Source organism: Nyctereutes procyonoides, unplaced genomic scaffold (genome assembly GCF_905146905.1).
Source record: "Nyctereutes procyonoides isolate TBG_1078 unplaced genomic scaffold, NYPRO_anot_genome, whole genome shotgun sequence".
In the NCBI taxonomy this organism is placed as follows: Eukaryota; Metazoa; Chordata; class Mammalia; order Carnivora; family Canidae; genus Nyctereutes; species Nyctereutes procyonoides.
This window is the reverse complement of record NW_026575125.1, coordinates 79708592-79721085: the sequence shown is the minus strand read 5'-3', so window position 1 is coordinate 79721085 and position 12494 is coordinate 79708592. Positions and strand designations below refer to the sequence as shown.

Genomic DNA, 12494 nt, shown 5'->3' with positions numbered 1-12494 from the left:
CACCAAAGCAGCTGCACCCAGCCTGGGCCCCGGGATCATCTCAGATGTTTCCTGAAGAGCACTCTCAGGAAGGTTCAGCTGTTCAAACCATGTCCGAAGTGTTAGTAAAGAACCTTAGCAAACTGACTCTCGACCCTAGTATCAAACTCCCTTCCCTCTACCAGAATATCCACCCCAGCAGCAGGAGAGAGAGAAGAAACCACAGGGGCTTGTTGACCGCATCCTCAGCAACAACAGGAAGAGGAGTGGAGTGAGGACTCTGTTAACTGCTAGGAAAGAAAGGATGGAGAGGATGATTCGATTGATTCAGTACCAGCGCTACCTTAACAAGCGGTCCATGCTTCAAAAGGATCTACCAGAGCAGGGAATTGAGGGTGAATCCAGAGTGGAAAGATTTAGATGTACCTGTCATTATTGCCTGTATCATAAAGATGTTTCTGAGGATACCAGCATGGAGAATAATGACACGGAGCCAATGTAAACATAAACTTGTACTATTTCCTCTGATTAGTAATTCTAGGATCGTTATGCAGCAGCTCGGGAAAGCTGTTCTATGTTAAGACAAGTTGTAATATTTTAATAATCTATGATATAAACTGTCTTGTATCTATTCCAGTTTGATATTAGTTTGTGAGGAATCCTGTAGTTTTCATTTGAATGACTTCAGTTCCTGTAGTTTGCATTTGAATGGTGTCAGTTTATGTCCACTTTTCAGTTTGACCTAAGGAAGCACTACTAGGTTGAGTGTGCCTAAGTGTTTGAGAAGCCTAAAGTCATTAAGATAAAACCTAACATCAAAAAATCGGAAGCCAAGTAACTTGTGCAGAAGGAATACACAGAAAACTTGGGGTGGTTTGGTTAGAGTATAATTAGGGGAGGGTGTGCATAAGGTAGATTTTTCTGGTTTTCAGAAATCGTAATTTTTTGATGTGCTATTTCAATTTTTAGTAGCAAATGTGTATGAAGAGGATCTTATTAAAATTGAGACTTATTTGAAAAAAAAATCTGATTACACAAATGAAAAAGTCTACCTTTAAATTTCTTCAAGGTGGTATATGGGTAAAATATCAATGGAGAACACATTTTGGCAGGTGAAAAAGAGGTAATATCAATGCATGTTAGGTTAATATTTAGCACTTACATGGTTATCTATTACTGTGGAATATCCCAACAGTGAAACAGATTAAATAATTTGTTCAGATTATCTAAAATAGATCTTAAGTGTTCATTTAGAACAGTTTCATAATCTGGCCCTTCTTAAGTAAGGTAGCATCAGATATAGTGATAACATAGTATCTCATTAAAAGGTAAATTGTACATCACCTATGGTATCAACATTTTTTAGTCACCGAAGGAAAATGTTATCTGGAACTGTTTGCCTGTAGATTATCTTGCATTTGAAAACTAGGCTATTTAAATTTTTTGGCTATGCTCAAGATACTGTATAGCAGAGTGGTTCCTTGGGAGATCTAATATGATAAATGAAGCACTGATTTTAAGACCTAGATTTAAATGCTACCTACCAATTAATATGTACCCTTTACATATTCTCCTCTGCAATTTTTGAGGATTCCCCCTGCCCCCAATCTACAAGAGAATGCTAGCAAATTCTTGTCTTCATGGCCAGTGTCAAAATGAATAGGGAAGCCCTGACAGCTCATCCTAGGAATAATATCGAATCCAATTAATGCCACCTTGTCATGTGTGCATGTGGAACAGAATAAAGATGAGCTGAAAATAGAGAAGATTTTCTGAAGTACAGTGTAGATGTTGCTGCAAAACAAAACACTTTCATCTGAACTAGAAATCACTCACTTTGTCATCGGTTAGGCTTACATGTTAGTAAAAGTGTAAGTCATGCAGGAACCCTTGTATTTATCTTGACCTATTTGTTTGGGATTGATGGTAGGGGCACCTTGTTAGAAAAGCGTTAGTCAGAACAGAGGGAGGGGGTGGGAGACTAGTTAGGGCAGCTGAATTCCAAATACCAGTAATAAGTTCCTTAGCGATGAACACTGTACTTAGGCTACAGCCTATGGCTTACTCACTCCCTATCCTTCTCACACAAGGGCTCCACTATAATCCCAGGCTCAGGCTCAGACTCAGGCTCCAGCTCCGGCTCCGGATCTGGGTCTGGCTTCAGCTCTGGCTCCAGCTTTATCTCAAGCTCCAGACCTGGGACAGGCTGCGGCCCAGGGGCAGGCTGCGGGGTAGGCTCCTGGACAGCCTCTGGCTCCGGGATAGGATGATGATCTGGCCCTAGGATGGCATCGGGGTCATCCTCATGGCCAGAAGGTGGCAAGGTAGCTTCTAGCTGGATCACGTGTTCATCTGGCATTGCCTCAAACTCTGTACTTTGGTTTACCTTTGTCATTGGTCTGCAGGAAGAAGGCCCAGGAAAGAACGAGTTAGGGTTCGGCATTTCATGCAACCATGTGTTCCAATCTGTTCAAGGCTTATGGGATTTCTGATATTCTGACTCACTGTCGGACCACACATTCATCTTGTCTCCTAACCAGACAGGTTAGGTCTCAACAAGAGAATGAGAGTCCCAAGAGAGAAAAACTAGTATACCCACGGTGGTTAAATGAGTTGATAGACATAAGGTGCTTAGAGCAGAGTCTGGCACACAGCCATCAGGAACTGGTAGCTGCTGCCACCTGCTTTTATATAAGCAGTGAGTGGGAACAGAAAGACGACCTCTGATAGGTTAGGCTAAAAGGGTTGCTGAGGAAGAGCTGCCTGATAGAGATAACACCCTGACAAATGTCAACATTCAAACAAAGAAGATCTTACTCGAGTTCTGTGGTAGTCTTTGAATTTCGCTTCCTTTCTTTCCCCTTTGCCTTTGCTTTGTTCCTTGCAAAGCACATGACAGAGACGATGATGGCAGCACCTATGAGGGTCCCCACCAGCGCCCCAACGATGATTCCAACTTCTGGATCTTGAAGAAAGAAGCAGCAGGTTGGTAAAGTGGACTGTACTGGCTGCCTCACATGTGTGCTTTCATGACCAGGGTGGAATATCTGGAGCCTCCATATACTGGGAATATGACCCGTGTAGGCTAGAAACCCCCAGAACTCTGCCAGTTGAACTCACCCTGGCTCAGCTGTGTAGCTTACCCATTCACATGGATACACATAGAGAAGACCTATGCCATCTTGGGGGGGGGGCTTCCTTTCAAAATGGGGTGGAAGGAAGGGAGTCTTTGGTGGGCATCTGCCTGATCAAATGAAAGAGACACCATAAAGCTACAACCTGGTAAGCAGAGAAAGGACCACTGTTACAGGCAGGGAGGTTTCACCAGGCTTATCCAGAGCACAGGTGAAGTAGATCCCTAAAAACCTCTCCCACACATGCCATGCTCACCAAAAAGCCTCATGCATTCTGGCCATCGGAAAAGGCCATGCCCATTTCTATAAACAGGCATCTGGTTTACTAGATCAATCTATGGAAAAATTCAACAAATGTGCGATGAATCCAGCTGAGCACCAGACTTCCCACCATCCCGGAGAGACCTTGTCTGAGTTCCAGTGGGCCCATCTCCATCCGCCTCCCTTCAAATAAGGCTGGACATCTTACATTCTGCGAGGAGAGACTAGCAGAGTTGCCCCATCGTTCTTTCAACTTTTATGATTAAAGGAATCCATGTACACGATTCAGAAAGTCATACAGCTCTACTAGACTTCTAGCAAAGAAGCAGCAGTCCCTGTGCCCGCTCCCACCAACCCCTACCCCCATCACTGTGTCCCATTCACTAGAGGCAACCACTCTTAACTCTTTTTCATGAATCATCCGGTATCTGCCTCCATGTTTCTATTGTGCTTGTTTTAGTTTTCCAGTTTTTGTCATTTTTTGACAACTTCCTACCCCAGAAGATGGGGATTGTATTCTTAACTCCACCCCACTCACACATTCTCCTGATATCGCCATAGTGCAAGTTGTCATGACATCAAAGTTTACAGGATTATGGTTATGTAAATATAGTTCACAGCTGCAAGAACCTAATACATCCTATGATTCTTTTTTTAATTTTAATTTTTTTAAGTAAGCTCTACGCCCAGTGTGGAGCCCAATATGGGGTTTGAACTCACAACCTTCAGATCAAGATCTGAGCCGAGATCAAGAGTTGGACACCTAACCGACTGAGCCACCCAGGTGCTCTCACATCACGATTCTTGTACATTTAAATTTTTCTCTTTGGGTCTAATAATTGCCTCATTTGGAGATGTTTTAAAATGGATTGCCACTAACTTCCCAAATTTCCAACCAAAACTGTTAAAACTCCTTTCAGTAGATTTAAACACATCAGATAATCTATTGATTTCTTATGATTTTTTCCCCCTGAGGAAACAGCCCTCCTGGGGCCCTCCATCCTCCTTCCCCCAGCAAGACTGGTTGCCCTCCTAAGCCTGCCACCATAGTGTCACCCATCAGCTGCCTTTCACCTTCATCCCTATTTTATAGATAAAGAAACAGGCTTTGCAAGTTCGTTCAAGATCCAGCTCAAATAGCACTTTGTTGGGGCAGCTGGCCCTGGTTCTATAAGCATAATTACTTGTTTCTTCTTCAATGTCTTAGAGCCCCTGTCCAGACTGCTATTGGAGCATATAACACATTTTACTGATTGTCCCTCTGGCTAAACTGTGAGTTCCACAGATCCTTGGGTGGCTCAGTTGTTTGGTGCCTGCCTTCAGCCCAGGGTGTGATCCTGGAGTCCCAGGATCGAGTCCCGCATCAGGCTCCCTACGTGGAGCCTGCTTCTCCCTCTGCCTGCGTCTCTGCCTCTCTCTCACTCTCTCTCTCTCTCTCTTTGTGTGTGTGTGTCTCTCATGAATAAATAAATAATCTTTTAAAAAATAAAATAAACTGTGAGTTCCTTGAATGTAAGACCTAGATCTTATTAATCTCTGTGTCTGCATCACCTATGAGAGTTTCTGGCATAGAGTAGATATCCAATTAATGTTTGAAGGAGGGAGACAGGGAGGAAAGAAGGAAGGAAAGAAGGAAGGAAAAGAGGAGGGAGGGAGGAAGGAAGGAAGGAAAGAAGGAAGGAAGGAAGGAAGCCAAATGCCACCATCATTTAAAAGGAATATTTGAGTGGAAGCAGGGCTCGAGTACAACTCCTGAGTCTCTACAGGTTATACCACTTAACCACTTCTGGAAAGGCAAAACAGGATTGGGGAAGATATAGAGATATACAGCAGGAATGATCAAGGGACTAGGGGTAGAATGAAACCATAGACAAAGACCAAAAAGATGTCTCTTCACCTTTGACTCAAAATTAGGCGAATGAAGAAACAACCTGGAATTGGAAAATGCTTGATTCAGGACCACTGAAAGGACAAAAGCTTAGCTTCCTAGGAGAGGAATGGCCCAAGGGAACTGGCCACCTGGATATAGTATATATTAGTCACAGATTCAAAGTGAGTTAGAAATAATGATTAGATGACATAGATGATCCTAAGTGTTATTAAGTCATCATTCAAAGGTGTGGCAAGGGGCCCCTGGGTGACTCAGTCGGTGAAGCATCTGCCTTTGGCTCAGGTCATGATCCTGGGGTCCTGGGATCAAGTCCCACGTCAGGCTCTCTGCTTAGCGGGGGTCTGCTTCTCCCTTTTCTTCTTCTTCTTTTTTAAATTTCATTTATTTATTCATGAGAGACAGAGAGAGAGGTAGAGACATAAGGCAGAGGGAAAAGCAGGCTCTGTGCAGGGATCCCAATGTGGGACTCAATCCTGGGTCTCCAGGACCACAACCTGGGCCGAAGGCAGTGCTAAACCGCTGAGCCACCCAGGATGCCCTCTCTCTCTTCTTCTGACCAACCCCTCTGCTCATGCTCTCTCTCAAATAAAATCTTTTTTTAAATAAAGATTTTATTTATTTATTCATGAGAGACAGAGAGAGAGAGAGAGAGAGAGAGAGAGAGAGAGAGAGAGAGAGAGAGAGGCAGAGGGAGAAGCGGGCTCCATGCAGGGAGCCTGATGCAGAATTCAATACCGAGACTCCAGGATCATGCCCTGTGCGGACGGCAGGCGCTAAACCACTGGGCCACCCAGGGATCCCCCAATAAAATCTTTTTTAAAAAGTGTGGCAAGATATCCCTTGTGAGAGCTTGCCCCCACCTGGCCCAATTTGACAATTCCAGGCCCTCAAGTGTATGCTTGGTGACAAAGCACCTTTGAAATAGAATGTTGTGTTTTAAGGCTCTGCCAGTCACTCACTGGATGACCTTGGGTAAGTCACTTACCTCGCTGAGTTTCAGTTTCCTTTGCAGTAAAATGAAGCTAACAATCTGCCGTGCCTCCTAGGCAGGGTGGTTGGAGGATTGAGTGAGAGAAACTCATAGCACCTGGCCATGTGCCTGGTACATAATTTGTGCTCCACAGATATTAGCTACTGTGATTGTAGGTACAAGTGTTATTATGACCACTATTATTAGAGGCAGATCTTAACAAATTACTGAGGAACTGGAAAGTCTATGAGCTCCATGTTCAACATAGACTGCTAGTTTCCCCTGGATTCACAAAGAAAATCCAGTCTGGTACTATCAATGGGGCTGTTATTCTGCTTATGAAATAGTAAGATCTACTTTCTAGAAATGTTATGAGTGTGGAACAAAATTTTTGTAAATGATCTGTGGCAGTGTATGGCACGTAGTAAGTGTCATGTAAGCTTTAGACATTAGGATGGTAATAATTCAGCGTATCAATCTATAAATAATCCACCAAAATCTCCAGAGAGGCCAAAGGATGAAGCAGGGGATCCTAGTTAATTTGCTTGGTTGGCAGGCCCAGGACACTTGACTTAAGGAGAACATGTGTTAAAGATGGATGATCAAGGGACACTTGGGTGGCTCATGGTTGAGTGTCTGCCTTCAGTCAGGTTGTGATCCTGTGTTCTTGGGATCGAGTCCTGCACTGGGCTCCCCACAGGGAGGCTGCTTCTCCCTCTGCCTATGTCTCTGCCTCTCTCTCTCTCTCTCTCTCTCTCTCTCTCTCTCGTCTCTGTGTGTGTGTGTGTGTCTCATGAATAAATAAAAAATATTTTTTTTAAAAAAGATAGATGATCAACTCACGAGAAGAAGTCAGATCAATTTCACAGGAACTATTGCCAAGGTTGTTGATAGCTGTGCACTGGTAATAACCTTGTTCAAAACTGGTCAGATTTCCAATAACCAAAGTCCCAGTGGCTGGGTCTGTAAAACAAAACAAAACAAAACAAAACAAAAAAACAGGAAATAGACTTTTGAAACCTCTTAGGGGGCTATGGATCATGTCATCGCAGCAGAATCACTCAATGCCTGTCTGCCCACTCCCTCACATTTGCCGCCCCTTTCCTGAGCTGCCAGGGTCCAATGAGACACCACCACCCCCTGGCCCCAAGATTCTTCTAAAGGTAGCCCATCTGGGACCATGCCTCTCCCCTCCATACCCACTACCCTCTGAGCCAAAAAGAGGCTTGACCTCTAGAGGTTGGGGGTAAGACCAGACCACAGTCATCTTGTTAGGATATCTTTGTACATCTTATTCCCAGAGAAAGAAGAATAAGGAGGAGAAGGAGAAGGAGAAGGAAAAGAAAGAAAGAAAGAAAGAAAGAAAGAAAGAAGAAGAAAAGAAGAAGAAGAAGACGACGACGACTGAGCTCTAAAGATGAGCAACCAGCCAGCCACACATGTCAGACCTTGCCAGGGGCTGCAGGAGGGCTGGACTTACTGAAGTTTTCTTTCACTGGGATGATGTCTTCACCTTCAAGTTTATACCAGTAGTATACAGGGGAAGGTGTCCCAAGCAGCGAGAGGCAAGAAAGAGATATAGGATGGCCAGTTTCTGGTACTCCTTGGATGCTGCAAAAGGGCTTAGAAGGTTTCACTGTAAGGCAATGAGACAGAGTCAAAATCCTGCAGGCAGTGTTGCAACCTGTCACAATTGGCAGGTCACTTTCTACTGTCATTTTGTAGAATTCTGGGCCCTGCACTCCGTTCTGAAAGCTTTGCAAACTGCGTTTGATCATTTTTTCTGCTTGTACCACCAGATGGGAGTAGAGCACTTCAGGTTCAAGGACCTGCCAGGCACCAGGCCATTAAGATTCCATCAGCATCTCTTCTGTCTGCCTTCCTCCCCAGATTCATGACCATGAATTTCCGCATTGTGTCTTAAAATATGCCTTTATTAAAACAGCCCATATGTAAGCAAACACTAAATGACTAAAGTCAGTTTATACATTTGAAGCACAGCTTTAAGGGAAAAAATGGGACCCTTAGATCCCTTAGATACTTTGAGATAAGTTGTTACTTACTCTTTTTACATTTGTTTCATTAATGCTATATTTTCCCTTTCCTTTATGAATCATGTTTGGGCATTAACTTCTCTGGGGGTGAGTGACCTAAAATTGTTGGAGGGTCTGAAATGGTCTGTGTCCCTTGTTGGTCAGGGAAGTCCACTTTGGCAGGTGGGGGGCAGGTGGGTGCAACACGAAGCTGAAATCTTTATCCATTTTTTGCCCCACAAGCATTTACTTCTGTGCCTTCTGTGTACCTGGCACTGGATTAGGCACCAGAAATGCCCAAGTAACTCTGAAACAGTTCTGAAGTGGGGTGGGGGAGTATTGGGAGATGAGGCCAGAGAACAGCAGAGATAATAGCTGGGAGGGCATTGTATTTCATTTATTTTACACAGACAGCAGGAGGACCACGGAAGGAATTTAAGTAGGGGAAGGATGGTGTCCATTTTTAATGCTTTAGATGGTTTTCTTGCACGGTGGGGGTGCCTGAACCAAAGGAGTGGAGGGGACATGGTCAAGAGGTATCAAGGAAGTATAATCAATTGGACTTGGTGACCAAATGAATAGGGGGCATGAGGAAGAGGGTGCAGGCAGTGATGGCTCCCAAGTAACTGATGTGGACAGCTGGATACATGCCATCCAGAAATAAACACAGGAGGAGCATGTTTTCAGGGATGGGGGGTGGCGATGATATGGTCATTTGGGGATATACTGAGTTTTAGCTGTTTATGAAACATCTCCATGGAGCAGTCCTGTGGGAAACTGAGAATCTGAATTTCCTCATTCATCTTACAGCTCACAGCTTATTCTCAGTGTTACATATAGATAACCATCTGAATTTCAGTACTTACCAACTCACCTCCCTTAACTTAGGTATAAAATCCTCCGAAGACACAGGTACTCTAGCTTAGGCTAGTTATACCTTAAATGCTCTGGACTCTCCAGCCCTCCAGCTCTTACTTTAGAAACAGCAGTTAAGAGCACAGCCCTGGATCCATCCAGACTGCTGGCTCTGCAGCTTTACTTTAGATATGTTTAGGCAAGTAACCTCACATCACCAAACCTCAGTTGACTCATCTCTATAAATGTGAAAAAAGAAACTATCTGACCTCTGATGAAACCAAACACATCGACTTTATGTAAATAATATGATGTCTGTAGTGCCTTGCACATGGAATTGCTGTTGGCTGTGGGCAGGACTAATTTCTACTGCCACATTTTATAGCCTGGTACTGAAGTTAATCTTTCAGTCTTAGACTCTAACTCCCTGTACGCATGAGTGAGAAGACAAATGGAGACAGCTGTAGCTCTTTGAAACACTTTACCATCCCTATCTTTTAAACGGGTGGGTTTTTTTTTTAATGAAAATAAGTATTTTCCTCTTTATCTCTTTTCCTTACTGTTGATTTTCTCAGATGGGGACATCTCATTGATTTGCCTACCCTAAGCTAGGCTATTTAACCAGAAGTCCATTGCAACCATCACTAGATTTAGATACTGCCTGTCTAAAACCATGATGATTTGACAGCCTTTACAGAATAGTGTTTTGAACAGAAAATTAAATGGGGGGGTCAGAATCAGCTCCAGATAGGCTTTTTCCCCCCTGAACACAGCTTCCTCCTTTTATTTTATTGTTTTATTAACAAAACACTTAGTAAATCACTTCGAACCATGTCCCAAACCTATATATTTTCTAAAACTACCGAATCAGGATTGAATTGACATTTCATCCAGCTTACGTCCCCGGTAGAAATTGGATGTCTTACTGGCAAAGCCATTGATCTACCATTTAGCATTATTACTTTCAACAGAATTGGGGTGGGAGAAAAGAGGCTCGCCTCAGAAAAATCAATGAAAATGCTTCATTGCGTCCACAGCCTTCTCTAAATTCATCATTTCCTTGTTATGTGCCAAATCACAGAAGGAATATGATGCTTATTCCAAATGCATACAAAATAATTATTCAAACCTCTATCTGGGTTTTTTCAGACATGCATTTGCCAAGGCTCTCATACCCAATGGAAGTCTCTCAAATGAATGGTCATCCAAACCACCTGGGCCTCGGCTCATTGCTGTTTCCTTTAACTAAATCGTGCCTGGCCACCTCAGCCCCTATTCTCTAAAGTTTTGGAGGGCTGAAACCCTGTCTTTTATATATTTCCATCTCCACAATGTAGCACCGTAATCAGACGTGTGTTCAGGATTCATTGAATGAATTTCTGCATGAATGAGTGAATGCATGGGATCTCCATCCATCACTGCATAATGGAATGTCTCTGGGAAATGCATTGCTAGGAAGAGTGATTGCTAAGGAAATGCCAACACCTCTCCCCACAGTTGGCCTCCCTGACCCCCTTGCCTCCCTCCCCATGCCCCGCCCTCTGTCAGTGCAAGCAGGATGGGCCCTCATAGGCAATGGAACTTCAGAACTGCAAACAGCCTCTGAGATTTTTAGAGAACATTATCAGTCTCAAAATTTCCAGAATGGTCTTTGGAGAAGACCTTTGTTCTTACCCCAATTAACAGAAAATGGATTTTTGAGAGTTCCCAAACAAGATAATCCACAGACTCTCCTGCCTTTTACCTTGCCTGGATCCTGGATGCTTAAGGAAAAGTCGTGACACAGCCATTGAGGAAACAAGTGACCCCAAAGCCTTGAAGAGGAAATGACTCTCAACTTCTTATAGAAGCTGACTAAGGATTCTCCGAACTTGAAATTTAAGAATATGAACCTTCCTGTCCAACTTTATCTCAGAGTTTTTTGCAAGCTCAGAGGTAAACGGGCTCAGCTTCTTTAGGTTGTTTCTGGTCAGAAGGACAACCCAGAGCCAGGGAGCAGCAGGAAACCAATAGAGGACTAATCCCTCAAATGCTCCAGGTATTGAATCTCCAGTCTATCGTTTGATCCTCATAACAAACCTGTGAATGTAGGGCAGAAATTACAACTCCACCTGAAAATGGTCAGAGAAAAGTGGACTGACTTGCCTGAGGCCACTGAGTAGCAGAGTACAAGCTAGAACCTAAGCCTTCTGATTCCCAGCGTATGTATTGCACTGTTTAGTTCCCATGTAAATGACTAGTCTTCCAACCTGGAGCATCAACTCTCCCAAGAAAGAGTGTGTGTAATTCTCTTGTCTTCCCCCTGCGGCCTGTTGCCTAGCATGGGGCTCAGCAAAATATAAGCACAATTGAGCTACCCCACTCTTAAAACTTCGCTCCCAATCACCTTTCCCTCTTTTCCAGGTGGGTAGATGCAGTAGCAAACCTCATTTGGGGCGTCACCTGGGAGGCAAGCTCAGACAACTTTGGACGGTTCTCCTAGGTGTGCACCTTTTATCAGTTGCTGCTTTTTTTGCAAGCCAGTCAATGATCAAGTCACTGGTTTGATCTAGTTCATCCTTTCCTTTGATGGATGTACATAGCTTGAAAGGAACAATGGCTCAATCAGCTCCATTTGGGATTACTTAGAAATGGAAGCATCCTTTGCTCAATTGGTTAATCAGTAAGCGTTGACAGCCTTCACTTTTACCCCTTCAATACTTCCGAAGGTCTGCAGACAGGACCCTTAGATGGGGGCAAAACCCCCATTGTCCTCTCAGAGGTTGGAACGGTGCTAGAAATCACCAAAACCTGTGAACTCTCCAAGAGCGGAAACCATGCCTCCATCATTGTAAACCTCATGGCTCCTGGCACAAAACAGGCACTCAGTAAATGCCGTATAAATGAACCACTCCAAGCACATTCGAAAAGCAAGAAGGACTTGCCGAATGTCACACGATGAGCAGCTGTATATAAATAAATTCTCAACTCTGGCTTACTTTATGGTCCTTTTTCTAGAGAGTGCTAACATTTTTTAAAGGGACTCCAAAGAATGATTTAACAGTGGGAATTGCAGCTGGCTTAGGAGAGATAATAGATTGGCAGTTATCTCCCCCAGGTAGGATTGGATTTAATTGGAGGTTTCCTCTGAAGGAGTCACTAGTGATCATTTAGTGGGGACCATGTGTTGCCCATCTGTACTCATTCCACCCTTCAGAGACACGGATCCCCAGAAGTTGGGTCAAACTCCTGCTCTCTGTCATTTTGGCAGCACTTTCGGTTTGGCAATTGTTTCAGCATGTTTTGAGTGATTTCTCAGTATTACTCTAAGGGTTGGATTGTTGGTGTGTCTCTATTTCCCCAACAAGAAAAGGAGCAGACAGGTTACTTAC

General features: G+C 43.7%; 1 protein-coding gene across 1 annotated transcript in view; it reads right to left on the bottom strand.

Moving 5' to 3' along the window:
* Nucleotides 1-1812: 1812 nt before the first annotated feature.
* Nucleotides 1813-12494, bottom strand: part of VSIG1 (V-set and immunoglobulin domain containing 1) — a 28070-nt gene continuing 17388 nt past the window's right edge. Inside the window, exons 5-8 of the mRNA XM_055338082.1 lie at nt 7716-7871; nt 7079-7198; nt 2797-2944; nt 1813-2378 (exon numbers count right to left, since the gene is read on the bottom strand). Of these exons, the coding sequence (XP_055194057.1) occupies nt 2045-2378; nt 2797-2944; nt 7079-7198; nt 7716-7871 (758 nt within the window). The 3' untranslated portion in view covers nt 1813-2044. The remainder of the gene's footprint in view (nt 2379-2796; nt 2945-7078; nt 7199-7715; nt 7872-12494) is intronic.